This window comes from Pleurodeles waltl, chromosome 6, assembly GCF_031143425.1.
Source record: "Pleurodeles waltl isolate 20211129_DDA chromosome 6, aPleWal1.hap1.20221129, whole genome shotgun sequence".
Lineage (NCBI taxonomy): Eukaryota > Metazoa > Chordata > Amphibia > Caudata > Salamandridae > Pleurodeles > Pleurodeles waltl.
In genome coordinates, this window is record NC_090445.1 from 140594802 (window position 1) to 140609107 (window position 14306).

The 14306-nt window shown below is 40.4% G+C and overlaps 1 protein-coding gene across 1 annotated transcript; it reads left to right on the forward strand.

The window, feature by feature from the left end:
• The first annotated feature begins 1222 nt into the window (after positions 1-1222).
• On the forward strand, positions 1223-14044 carry LOC138299386 (keratin, type I cytoskeletal 12-like). The gene is made up of 8 exons (XM_069237612.1): positions 1223-1693; positions 3402-3484; positions 5786-5942; positions 8257-8415; positions 8816-8941; positions 10664-10881; positions 11129-11178; positions 13404-14044. Exons 1-8 carry the CDS (start codon positions 1298-1300, stop codon positions 13499-13501), a joined length of 1287 nt encoding a protein of 428 aa, XP_069093713.1. The 5' UTR covers positions 1223-1297; the 3' UTR covers positions 13502-14044.
• Positions 14045-14306: the final 262 nt, after the last annotated feature.

The following is a 14306-nucleotide window of genomic DNA, read 5'->3' on the forward strand; positions in this document are numbered from 1 at the left end:
GCGAAACGTGAAATGTCAAAGTGACAGATCACACCAAGATATGAAGTGAAGTCTCTGGAAGCCAGGAAAGAAGAACCCCAGATGAATGGCTCTCAAACATTAAATTAAACTTACTAAACATTTTCCATTGGACAAAAACATCAAGCGAAGAAAGAACATCCAATTGCAAAAACATCAGATATCACAATTGCATAAAATGTCAGCTTTGAGATTGTTGATTCCCTTCTGTTCCCTTTACGCAACTCAGACTTATACTAAATGTGTCTTGCACACATCCTTCTCCAACTGCGATCTGAAAGCTCTTTGTTTGGCATCTTCTGGATTTGTTTCTACTAGACAGTGGTTACAAAGATGTGGAAACATTTCTTGTTGCACCATTTTCCTTGAGAGAAATACATGAGTTAGAAACATAACTACAGACAAATATGCAAATTTAATGACTGGAGTCTGTTAAACAATGGGCGTGAAAGCATATGAATGTATCAACATTAGGAACGCCGGGAGTTAGATTAAGTTTCACCGTGGCCCTGTCTGCTTGAGGCCCAGCAGAAAACAGGAAATACTCATTTCAGCATTTAACAGACAGACTATTTTCTCATTTCAACGTTAATACAGTATTATAAAAAATGTGCAGGCCTTGCATTCAATGGTGACCAATAAAAGGCACATTCTGTGTTAACATTAATTTTATGGTTAAATAATTTCACACAATTAGTACATAAGTATGATTTCGTATTCATGCTAGATTTTGGCTCTCACAAGTGGTACAAACTAATTGCAATTTCTTCTATTTATTTACTCATAAGTTGCTTTTAAAAAGTGCCACAGGCTTTTTTTTGGTTACTTTAGAGCACTAAATGGTCATCTTCCATTGCATCCAAACTGCAAGAATCTTTCAGTAGTTCCGGGATACCTTAGTTTAGTGCACATGTTCTAGTCGAATCCTCGGTGTGTTCATATTTTTAAAAGCATGTGTCACTCTGCATACACTTAAAAGTGGCTGTTGCAAACTGTCTATTATTGCTACTTGCATACAAATGAATTGATAAGAAGAGAAATTGCATCAATTAAATTAAATGCTTAGCATTGCCTCACCCGCTTTATCTTGATGTACTCTATAGTAATGAGAGGGAGAGTCTGACCTTGAAACAAAACTGCTTATTTAGAAGTTTACTCATAGAAATGAAACACCCACTACAGTTTGTATATAAAGGCTAAGAAATCCAGCCATTGCACCAGCACCCTCTATTCTCCTACTCAGTGGCACTTTGCAGGGTAGCAGTTCTTCAGGAGCATCATGTCTTTCTTCCAACATAGTGCTGGATCCACCCGGGTTTCAGTAAGTGGTGGTAGAGCCATCTTTGGTGGTTTCCAAGGCAGTGCTGGAGCAGCCCAAGAGGGCTATGGTGGTAGCTTTTGTGCTGGTGGACTTGGTGGCGGACCTGGTGTAGGCTTTGGCATTGTAGCTGGTGTGGGCCATCTCAGCAATGAGGGCCTCCTCTCCACTGGGGAAAAGGAGACCATGCAAAACCTCAATGACCGCCTTGCTAACTACCTGGACAAAGTCAAACAACTGGAAAGTGCAAACTCGGACCTTGAATGCAAAATCAAGGAGTGGTATGCAAAACACCGTGCACCAACAACTCATGACTACAGCAAATATTATGCAATAATTGCAGAGCTTCAAAAAAAGGTAGGAAAATTATAAATCATTAACAACTTGGACTAATGATACACCTGATTACATCGTTCCTTGTTATTGCTACAGTGTGTAATGCAGAAATGTATGTTTACTTTTTAATTGTTTGGAGTTGGGGATTTTGTGTCTCTTAGATTCAGATAGAGCTTTACATCGAGTACAGCCTAATTTATAGAGGTGTAAAGACGGAAATGAGTCACTAGAGTTAATTTCAAAGCCCTATTTATGTACCCACAGCTTCCTTGAATCAAACTGAAACTGAACTCTAGTAAACACCGGAGTTTCCCTGCTGTTTGCAAGGCTACTTCCTTTTGTAAATATCTGTAGTTCCTTTCATGAATGTCAGAGATAAATAACAAGCAAATCTTTGACTAGGTCCTCAGTTGTGTTTTTTTGGTTTACCAAGTGACTACATGCAACTCCATGTTTCCACTCTAAGGGGCACATGTACGTACCATTTTTCCTGTCGCAAACGGCCCGATTCACAGATTCAGACCGTTTGCGACAGGAAAAAAAACATTTTGGTATGTACAAAGCCTATTTTGCGATTCAGTAATCTATTTATCGAATCGCAAAATAGGTTTGTGAATCGCAATTAGGAAGGGGCATTCCCTTCCTAATTGCGAGTCGCAGAGCAATGTAGCATTGTTTTGTGACCGTGAATGCGGTCACAAAACAATCGCAGTTAGCACCAGTTTCAAACTGGTGGTAACCCATTCCCAAACGGGAAGGGGTCCTCATGGGACCCCTTCCCATTTGTGAATGGCAGCAAAAATATTTTTTCAAAGCAGACAGTGGTCCCATGGACCACTGCTTGGTCTGAAAAAATGAAAAGAAAACTTTTCATTTTCGTTTTTTGAAATACATCCCGTTTTCCTTTAAGGAAAACGGGATGTAATAAAAAATAAAAAAACTGCTTTATTTAAAAGCAGTCACAGCAGGCCACCATCCCTGTGAGTGCGGCCATTACCAATGGGGTCGCAAACTGCGACCTACCTCATGAATATTTATGAGGTAGGTCATTTGCGACCTCATTGGGAATCGCAAACAGTGTCATTGACACTGTTGTACATCACGTTTTGTGACTCGCAAATTTATTTTAACACACTTTAATTTAATGCACTCTTGAAGTTGTAATCTTGGCTTTCTTCAATACGGTCATTTCGATTAAAGGACCCATTACTTTGATTTTGTAAAGGGATTAGGGGAGAGGATCTGGCATTATGGCCAGTGCTGCCTACTTTGGAACCGAAAGCTGGTTTGAGTTCCAGTGTTGGCTCAACATCCTGTAATACTGGAAAAATAATTTAATCGCCTTAGGCCTAAAAATGAATCTGACCTTGTATAATGTAACTGGTACTCAGGTAAAGCGCTCCAAAACCTTAGGGTCGAGCTCACGCTATTAAAAACTGCAAAAAACAGCTAAAAACTGTTTTATAGAGTTACGAAGCCACATGATGTTTCTATGAATATTGCATTGTGGTGCCTGGAACGAGGAGAGTAGATAGTATGTGCATGCACCAGATGCCTGTAAAGCTACTCTTTGAAATGTCACAAAAGCTTAATCAAAAATGTATATGTCTATAATTTTTTTGAGAACGAAAACTGACTTTTGTTTCGAAAGTCAGGTTAATGCCCTCTCGTAAATGATAGTCCACCTGCTGCAACATGATCTTCAATGTGAACTTTTATTGTCTTCCAGATCATTGCTGCATCTACTGAAAATGCCAGAATCGTCCTGCAAATCGACAATGCCAGACTAGCTGCTGACGACTTCAAACTTAAGTATGTCTATCAATTCCTCCATCTGTGGCAATACCTTAGCAAGGAGGTGGAGCTACCTAAATGCCAAAATATTCTTGACTCTTCACTTTCCTTTCCTCACTGCCATTCTATCTTCATAGACTTGTCAAAAGTAGACTAGATCACTGGAACACTTTAACCAGTTTGTCGCAATACTTGTTTTCCCCTTTCATAAGGCGATTTACCTTTGCAAAAAGGACTATTTCGAACTTTGCCATGCACACCAGGACCTCCAATAACCAATATCAGGATATCTAAGTATCCAAGAAGCACTAATCCTCTCATGAACACCTCTCTAATCTTGAAATCTTTAGGCATGATTTAGACTCTCCTAGATGGCCCGCCTTCCGTCATGGTGGCAGAGGACATCTCCTCCACCACCCCTGGTAGAACATCACTGGTCAAATTACAAGATCTCTGCGGCCATGCTGTGAACTCTTTGTCTTCTGAGGTACCACTGCCACTGCAGATCCTTTGATGGCAAAGGAAGTTTGGTGCATGACTACCATCGTTTAGGCGGACGATCACCAAGGTTTTTTGTTTTCAGAAACAGACTCACAAATCAGAGTTCCTGTCTGAAAAAACAAAACAACTAATGGATCCCACACCTTGGGAGAAAGAAGAGAGTGGCCGTTATTTTTTTTATTGATGACAGATGGAAAGATAAAAAAGGATGCCGGACTCTCAGCTCTAAATAGAAAGCATGGTTTGATGACTTTTCTCTACCAGCCCCCTTCTCTGTGGGACTGTTGAAGTAAGTTTTCCAATGGTGGAGCCCATGGAGGCACTGCTGTCAGAAAACTGGTGGTCCTCCCAACTCAAAATTGAGCGGGTAGACTGAAGGTTTGATAGACAAAGTACTCCATCTCATTCAGGACAGAATACTATAAATCAGATCCTTTGCATTTTAAAATACTCAATGGCTAAGCTACAACTTACCTGTTAAAAACTACAGCAAGATATGTTTACTCCTGAAATCTGCTATCCGTGAAAATAAACATTTTTGCTATCCTTAGAAAAACCTGTGAGTCACAGAGATATTGGCTCTTGGGACAAGGCACAATCATTGGACTCACACGTGGTAATTCTTAAACATTCAAATGATTGATTACATCTTTCTTTCTACACTTTACCTCACCCTTTTGCACTACAAAGTAAGTTTATTCTGGGTGTGTCTTCTTATCTCAGTGACCACTTATCACCTCACTCACCTTCCTCCCTATATAATCACCTAATCTGAGCCATGGTATGCAAAGCCATGTATGTTAAGAAAATAACCCATTCAAATAATTTTCAAAACAATAAATAGGTCAATTATGTTGACTTAAAACCTATATATTTTCTTTCCGATTGATAATCAATGAATTACTTTTCCTGTCTTCACATTTTTGAAGTAATCCGTCTTCAAGAGATGAGTACAAGATTAGGGTTCACTCACTGAAAAAATACAAAGATGGGTGACATGCTTGAATTATTTTCAGCAACTGAGATCAACTGGAAAACACATCCTGAGGACTCACATGAGGATAGTGGGAGATGGAATGCATTGCACTGACTTCCCTGGAGAGCGATGCTATGAAGCAAAATTATATATTGTAAACAGATCTTCTGAATGGAAACGATGGGAAAGAGATTACTTTGTGGCTAAGATTAACAGAGTCTAATTACATAATTACCTTTAATTGTTGTATTAAGGAAGTAGGTGTTAATGACAGATGAATAGTATTCCGACACCTCACCATTTGGAATGATTTCTGGAACATTCAATATATGGAATTCAAGCAACACAGCCACCCACTACAAACTCCATCTATCTAGGAGATATCACCAGGTGTTACATAGTAAGAAATTAAGTGCTACTGGTTTCATTGACCTTAGAATGAAGCAAGTCCTATTTGGTCCCTATTATTTTGCAAACATGTGCCGGGGTACAAAAGCCTTAAAATCCATATTAACCTTGTTTTTTTACCTTACTGTGCCAACAGCCAGATGGTTTGTAAGACACTAATCCTACATTCAAAGACCAAAACAAATGGAAGGATATTGAAAGAGAAATTGAATATTTCTCTAATGGAGACACAGCTGTCTTCCACAATATTGTACTGACACATCTTTTATAAAAAGCATAGACTTAGTTGCACATTTGGAGTGTCACAGGGAATCTAGCAATGTGTTGTTTCAAACTTTTATTTACCTGCTTGGAACCTCAGTTGTTAGAACTTGCTCTTCCATATTTGTTATAGCTTGGCTGTTATTCACATGTCTAGTTACTTTTTTCTCCAGGTATGAGAATGAGCTGTCCCTGCGCCAGAGCGTGGAGGCTGACATCAATGGGCTGCGCAAGGTGCTTGATGAGCTGACTGTGGCCAAGTGTGACCTTGAGGCAGAGGTAGAGAGCCTGACAGAGGAGCTGGCTTGCCTCAAGAAGAACCACGAAGAGGTAAGGGCAATGTGACATGAAAGTGATGGTATTGACGTAGATAGAATCCAAAAACTTGTGTTACACCTGTTTGAAATGTGCTTTCTGATTCATCAAAGTTTTCCCTTAGTTGGGTGTTTACTGTAAAAATCTTTGACAAAAGGTTTTGTAATTTTGGTTTTGAACTATCTTTCTTTAAAGGGTTGGTATGCAATAAGATAAGAAAAACTGAATGTTTCTAATAGCTGAGGACTTTTCCCACACTTTAACTATTTTCTGCCATTTTATCTTGAAGGTGCCAACATGATTAAATTTTCTCATGCCAAGCATGATATATACAAGGAGTTAGTGCGACAGGAAGCCATTTCTCAACACCTTGGCTGACAATTTACCCAAGGCCAGTGCACTGACAGCCAGCTTATTATCAAACATACCTGCTCCTACTCTAGCTCCAAAACACATATTGTGGTGCTCTAAAGAAAGGTAGCCATGGCAGCATTATTGTTTTCTAACCTGTTGCATTCCTAGCTAGGGTTCAGGTATTTTCTTTTTGATTATTGTGAAGAGAGGATATCTTGAAAGGGTGGCTATCATTCACTTGAATAATTCAATCATTTTCAGAAGCCATAGAAAAAGTCAGATTGGCAAACAAGTAAAGTGTAAATGCACTACTTTCGAAAACTTTAGTACATATTATTACAATGTCAACAAAATGGAGACTCTTAGTATTGAGCGGTTTGGGCACAAGGGGAGAAAGCCACTAGGATAGGAGTTCTCAGCAATGAAGTGTTAAACTCATCAATTAAAATTTAAAGGTCTGGTTTTGAACCACTTCTTCTTCTAGGACACCTATCCATCTCCTTCTTGTTCTTCATCTTCTTCTTCTTCCTCTTCTTCTTCTAAGACGATATATTCTTGCTGTTGGTAATGTATCTTTCTTAGAAGACCATATTGCCTTTCTAGGAGGGTATATCACCTTGTGCTAGACAACATCACATTTCACTGTTAAACCGTTCCTCCTAGACCACATCAGCTTAATTTTGTTATGACATATATCCTTTGAACATTTTATTCATTATGTCAGGCTAGATCTCCCTCACAAAACATGTCTGGTTGCTACACCATATTTTTCTTCCTTAATGACAGGCCACATCTCCTGCATTCTGCCAGATCACATTTCCTATTTGTTTATAAAATCTCTATTTGACAAATATACATTCCTGCTAGATGATAGTCCCTCCAAGCCACATTTTCAGCATGCTAGTCCACACATCCTCCCAGCCTGTGTCAGGGCTTTCATTAATGAACATACTACTTTGTATTACGGCGTAGGTTTTTCCCGCTATACCACATTCTCTCAGACCACAACTTCATATAGTCTCTAATTTTAACCAGTTTTTAAAAGCACTTCAAACACGGTGATGCAATTAATAGAAGATACAGTTTTACAATTTAATGATGCTTAGTTTACTAACATCAAACAGTGAAACATTGAGATGGCGCTGTGAAGGATTTTGAACATGTGGCTTGCAGGTTACACCAGATCTCAGCAGCAATCAATTAACCTGAGTCATCTGCCTGTGACTAGACTGCATCTCCTTATCAGCACAACTCACAACCTTCTTGCTAAACAACACCACTTACTATTTCTAGACTGCCACCTGCTTGCAATTGTGTCTCTTAAATCAGACACAACAATTCATCTGCTGCTGTCAAAGTGCTAGAAATTTGTACTTAGGGCAATGCCCAGTATAGCATTGAAACAAAAGCAGTGCTATATTTTAATAGTATACCTACTGATATCCCCTTTGGAGAAGTGGATGCAGCTACAAAACAGTAACAATGTTCTGATGTATAGGGGATAGGGGTATTTGCTGTGTGGTGATCGGCAGCAGGCAACTAGGTTATGATTTATTTAGTGAAAGTAACAATAGATGAGAATAAGTGGTGGCCAGGGATAGCGGCTGCAACCACTGACACACCCTTGGGTACTCCTATCACTGCTTTTGCCATCACAGATGTCAGCAATCTAAACAGAATGGGAGAAACAAAGTAAATATACTTCAAAGAGCCATTGTAACGTACATTCCTTGACCTCCCATCCCATCTCACAAGCCATTCGGAGGCGTTTGCGGGGCCAAGGGTGGGCTACTGGTCAAAACTAAGATGGTACTGGGGATCAAATGATGCATGAAGTCACTTCTACTGCCGCTGGACTTTTGGTAAATTGACTTATACCAAATCAACTATAAAAATAGCAGAGAATAGAAATTTTTTATCCATGCTTATTGTTAACCCTGGTTAAGGCCATGACATGCTGTTACTCCCCTTGCAGGAATTGAAGGGACTATTAGGAGCCGAAGGACAGCTCAGTGTAGAGATGAATGCCGTCCCAGGCATTAACCTGCTGAAGCTCCTCAGCGACATGCGATACCAGTACGAGGAGATGGCAGAAAAGAATCGGCGGGATGCTGAAGCAAAGTTCCTGGAAGCGGTAAGGAAGGGTGGAATGTCCTGTGGGCTGTGGGATAGGAAGGAATGAACTATGGGCAACCTAGATATTTTCAAACAAGTTAGTGTACACTGAAATACCCATAAGGCTGTCGCCAAGTCAGAACATTTCAGGCTCTACATAAATCACTAAACCTACCCAGGGCTTACACCAGTCCCCACAGATCAGTCCACTTTGATGCCTTGTATTTGGGAAGATCTGCACATTAAATATGGATTTGCATTTGCTTTGTTCCTGCCTGTAACAACAGAGACAATTAAAAAAGAGTGGAATGGAATATGTCCCAGAGTAACCACCGGTGGCTGAGTTAAATTCAAGCAGTCCATCACTTGTCCTGGTGTCTAAATATGGGAAAGTTACCAAAGCCCATGTTGTTTCTTAGAGCAATGCCATCAAGCAAGAGATCTCTGCCGGGGCTGAGGAGGTGCAGACGAGCAAGAGAGAGGTCTATGACTTAAAACGCGCCCTACAAGCCTTGGAAATTGACCTGCAGGCAGCTCTGACGATGGTAAGTTATTTCAATTACTCCATTTCTTTGTAAATAGACTTCATGTTGAGAAATCTTTCCAAGCATATTATATCCCCTATTCTTTGGGGAAGGTCTTGAGGAACCTATGAACATGATGAAATCACCACTTATATATCACATGGGTCTCTTTTTTCAGTTTTAAGGGATTTATAGAAATATCACGGTTCCTATGTCCATGTGTGGGTATCTTTCCCAGTTCACTTTATTTCTTCACTTTCCGGAACTCCTAGTACTGCTTTTATAAAGGGATAAAATACACCAAAAAGTTCCACAGTGCAAAGAAAAAATGTTGACTGGAGCTGCTAGTCACACAAGCAAAACTTGGTAGAGCTGCACTCATCTATATTAGTTAGAACTCCGTAACTGAATGGGCTTTAATTCTCATGTTGGTAATTTCAGAAAGAAGGAAGTGTAGGTTTGACTTTGGAATCAGGTGTTGACCCTCCTATCTGGATATTACTCCCAGTAGCTGACCACTGAGTTTTCCCCTTAACAGCGCCAAGCGACAAGTTGATTTCTAATTTATCTACGCTACTTTACTTGTGTATTGAAGCAAAGTTCTTCTATAAATAACCTCGCAAAATACTAATACTCTTTTGTTTCACTTATTCGGAATGTACATAAATGCCACGACTAAACATGAGTTCCAGGCACCCACAAATAAAATTATATAGATTTTAAAATATAATCTATGCAACTTGTCACACAAAGAATCAAAACATAAATCTTTGCAGGGGGGCATTCTCCTACAGGGAGGCCCAAACAAATGGTGTAGTAAAATTTACAAAATTTCATGCACCATTCTAGCATCATTTTTTAATGCCTGCTCAGGGCAGTCATTAAAGTGACGTTAGTGCATTACTCTATGGGCCTCCCTGTGCTTTGCTGGACTAGCGCCAGCAATGCGCCATATAGCATCAAAATTCTGATGCTATTGTCCTAACATGCACCACGGTGCGCTGTGTTGTAAATATGCCCCTTTCTATGGTATGAATGAGAGGAAATGAGAGTTAGAGAATTTAAAACTATTCTACATTTCGCAAGCCCAGACATATAGATAACATCAGGGTGGGGAGGAGGCATTAGTAGTGGAATGGCTTTAGAATAGACACAGCTGCATCAGCAGCTTGGAGGGGTAGTAGCAAGTTCACTGTGTACATACCTTGAACTAGCGTGGAGACTATTCCAAGGATGAATTCACAATGGGAATGAAAACAAAGCATGAAGCATGTTGCCATAGTCACAGTATCTCCCTAGTAATAATGCCCCCATGCACTCTTAAAGACACCCTGGAACCTTCATGGGCATGAGGCACTACACTCAGAGATTTCTAACACCTACCAGTGATGTACAAAGGCCTCCACAGCCCCTGTGGTGTGGTGGGTTGGGGGGAGCACAGCACCCTAGCCAGAGAGCTCCTGAAGGAGCCCCTGTGTGGAGTTTGCAGGGGGGAGCAGGCTTCCTTACACCACTGACACCTACTGTATGTGCTCAATTGGCAAATGCCTATTGTTCTGATAGAAATCCAAGGAAGGCTTGGCAAAATGTCACACTTAAATGTACTTGATTGTAACACATTATTCTGGACTTCAGGGAAGGGATGTAGCCTAGACCCATTCTTCCTCATGCTTTGCCCAATGCCGTCTACAGCACATTCCATCGCTTTGTGTCAAGTGTCCCTCTTGTCTTTTTTAAACCCAGAAAAAATCCCTGGAAGCTAACTTGGCAGAAACAGAAGGGACCTACTGCCTCCAGCTGGCACACCTTCAAGAGAAGATCAGTCAATTGGAGGAAGAACTTGCAGGAATCAAGGAAGAGATGGAGAACAATATGGCAGAGTATGAGCAACTCCTGGACATCAAGTGCCGGCTGGAGAGGGAGATTGAGACCTACCGGTGCCTGCTGGAGGGTCAGGGAAGGTAAGAACTTGTCAAATTCTAAATATCTGCACTTTAGTAATATAAAGGTTCCGGGCTTTTGCATCGAGTTCCATTGCAGTGAAGCGAGGGGGCCCAATTCAACCACAAAAGTAACATTGGGAACCCGTTGGTAAAACCTCAATTAAAAACTATCATGCCAGTAGACATCAAACATTGCGTATAGGATGATTATAAAACAGTACATTCTCAGTCATGTGTATGTGATATGCATATTGTTTCTTTTCAGTGGATATGTAGAACAAAAGACCAAGAGTTACATCCCTCCCCCATCAAAAGGTAAGTGTGCCTCTTTTTGTGAGCTTTGCGATAATGGCTGGATATCACGGTGGAGGGTTCTCGTGCAATCCTCCCTCCCATCTGTCTGTTTGAAGTCTTGTCTAGTATGATAAAAAACAGGCACCAAAATGTTCCTATGGGACATATAGTTCCAGGGTGGCAGCAGTAGTTTATGTCATGACAGTAGATAAGGAGGGTTCTGGCCCTTTAAAGCGTTTGGCCTCTTCTGTCCAGCTTCTCTGTATGCATTATTAACAATGGTGACGTAGCTCATGCAGGACTTATCCAAGGAGCGAATTAAATGTGACGTTAAGGCCATCACTCTTCTGGGGCATTAAAGGGTTCACAATAGAAAACACTAGAATCACTGGGCCATTTTATTTTTTCCTATGTATCTTCTGGCACCTTTTTCCAACTTTAAAAGCTAAAGTTAAAATTTGGAAGCGGCATCTTGTACTCTCTTTCATTTCCACTAACAGTGCTAAAGAGCCCCATGTTACAGTGCTGCATTGGTACGAGTGCTCCACAGAAAGTAACGAAGCAAATGCGCCTCTCTTCAAACTGAAATGCGTCAGTGAAAACAAAGGATGGAAAAGATGCAAATAATAAATTGATTGTAATTATCCTGGGATTTTGTTTTGTGCAGTACTCAATGCCCATAAATGTCTTCGTTAAGAGTGAAAACGATTCTTTTACATGTCAAGTGACACAGAAAGTAGGAATTTCATTACATTTCTGCCTCATTAAAAAATAATCCTTTTGGTATCTAGAATCGCCTTCTTCATCATAAATGATTGAGTTTACTCTCAACTTCCAACTGTGTGGAGTGAAACGCATTCTCATCCCGAGCATTGGATTCAATACATCTGACACAGTGGTGGGGTCCACTCTCTCCCCCCACCTCATTTATCACATACAATGTACCTTCTCACTCAAGCACACACTCACTCCTGGTGAGTTGCTTCTCTATGGGTTGAAAGTGGAGATGACCTTTAGCCTAACTATCACTCCAGAATGAAGGACAGCAGACACTGAAGGGGGCCTGATGACTGACTAGGTTATGTAAAGACGTTCATCTCAGTGGAGGCCTGTTAGAACCAGAGAGATCAGGATGGTCACATGACCAAAAAGTACCATTGATACAACATTCCAATAGGAGACACACAGCAACATAAGGATGCTTACATGACAAATATGAAAATATGCATCACCATTAGAATGTTACTTGAGACTCTACTGATAATATTTTTATATTCATATGTTGCACATGCACCAAATAGAACATTCCGCAAACGCGCAAGCACCAACTATAAAGTTCACACAAAGCATATTTTCATCAGGGGAATCTTCTCACAAGTCACTTGCACCACTATTAACATGTTTTCCTCCGCCATGATTAACATGTTAAGATGAAGGGCTCTCATTATAACTAAAACATTCCCACATGGCACATGCACCAACTAGAACATTAACGCAAGTCGCGTTCATCAATCAGAATATTCTCATGATACAAATACACCAATTGTAACTTGGTTACGAGGAACGTGCTGGAATGTATGCTTATTCACATTAAGAACAGGCACCAATATTAGCATGTTCAAATCAGCGGTTAGTAACAATATTGCAATGATCAGAAGGGCGCTACCTTGTTCATCTCAAGCAGGGAACTAACATTAGCAAGGGTACACAAGGTAAAAAACAACACCAAGCCATTCACCGGACGCATACACATGGATGTTACTGTGTATAAAGGAAATGCACCAGATCAATAACAGCAGTAGTAAACAAGCACAACATTAGAATGTTCAAAAGTGAAAAAACGCCAATATGTACATAATCACATATGGGGCATGCACCAGCCTAAACGTGCTCACATGTGAGCCATCTGTGAATGACTCAAATAATGGAGATGGGAAAATAAAAGTGTAGTCCTCTAATAACGATGTGTGTATGAGACACCTGAGCATTGTTAAACAATTCACAACATGGATGCACACAAATAGGTCCGATTTAGAAAGTCATTTGACTACCTGTGTTTATTTTAGATACACAAATAAATGCATTGTAGAGGACATAATCCAATTCCTGATCCGTAAAGTGAGCGTAGCATTCCATACTTTATCCAACATGTCCACGACCTTCTCTGTCATTAAACACATCATTTATTCTGTAAAGATATCGTACCTGCATTCCACTGTTTATTTCATTTCTTGTTTCAACCCCAGAGCCAATGAGAAGCCGAGTTGTAAAGACCATCATCCAGGAAATGATGGACGGCAGAGTTGTCTCGCAAGAGGAGAAACAAAGTGAACAGAAATTATAGGCAGAAAGTGGGCCTCTCCTAATGAAACCGCTTATCTACTGGGAAACCTTCAACAAGATGCATAACCCCGGAGGAGGGACACACCTTCTATAATCCCACAGCTCCCGCTCTTCTGATTTTCCTCGGCATTTTCAACTCTTCGAACATAACCACAGAATGTTCTGGAGAATTTCATGCACTGCGCAACACATCTACCCCCGCGAATAAAAGCAAACGAGGGGACACCCAAAATGAATGAGAGGACACCGAAAACGAGAGGGCGCCTAATATGTCTATCACGTGGGCAATATATAGAGAATAATCGGTTACAAGATTTTAAAACTTGTACCAATCTTATCTGTTGTGACTTTACTTCTGAAGACTCCACAAAGTGCCACCTCGGCAGGGGCACCGGCTGGGAAATGGGGCTATTCATTCTGCCAATGCTCTTCTTTGGAATTTCTATGTTTCTTTGTTTCTTTGCCTCTCTTTACCAGAAAATATAAATCACAGTTCCTGTGCCATTATTATTCAATAAACTGCTTTTTGAATGCTAAATAAAAAGGTGTATTTTCTGGTCCCAATGATGTGGGAAACACTTCACCAACTTTGCTAATATCTATTGAGAAAATATAATTTTACTCTAATTTAGAGAAGTCAGCAGTGCTTTATTTGTAAATAAAAACGTGCTGGTGCCCAAAGACCTCTTAACCCCTTAGCTGCTGGGCCTCCCCTCCCCCAGTGCTGAGCCCTTTTTTGGCTATTTGGGGTAGTTTGCGCTTAGGACTTCATAACTTTTTGACCACATAAGCTATGCACGCCAAAT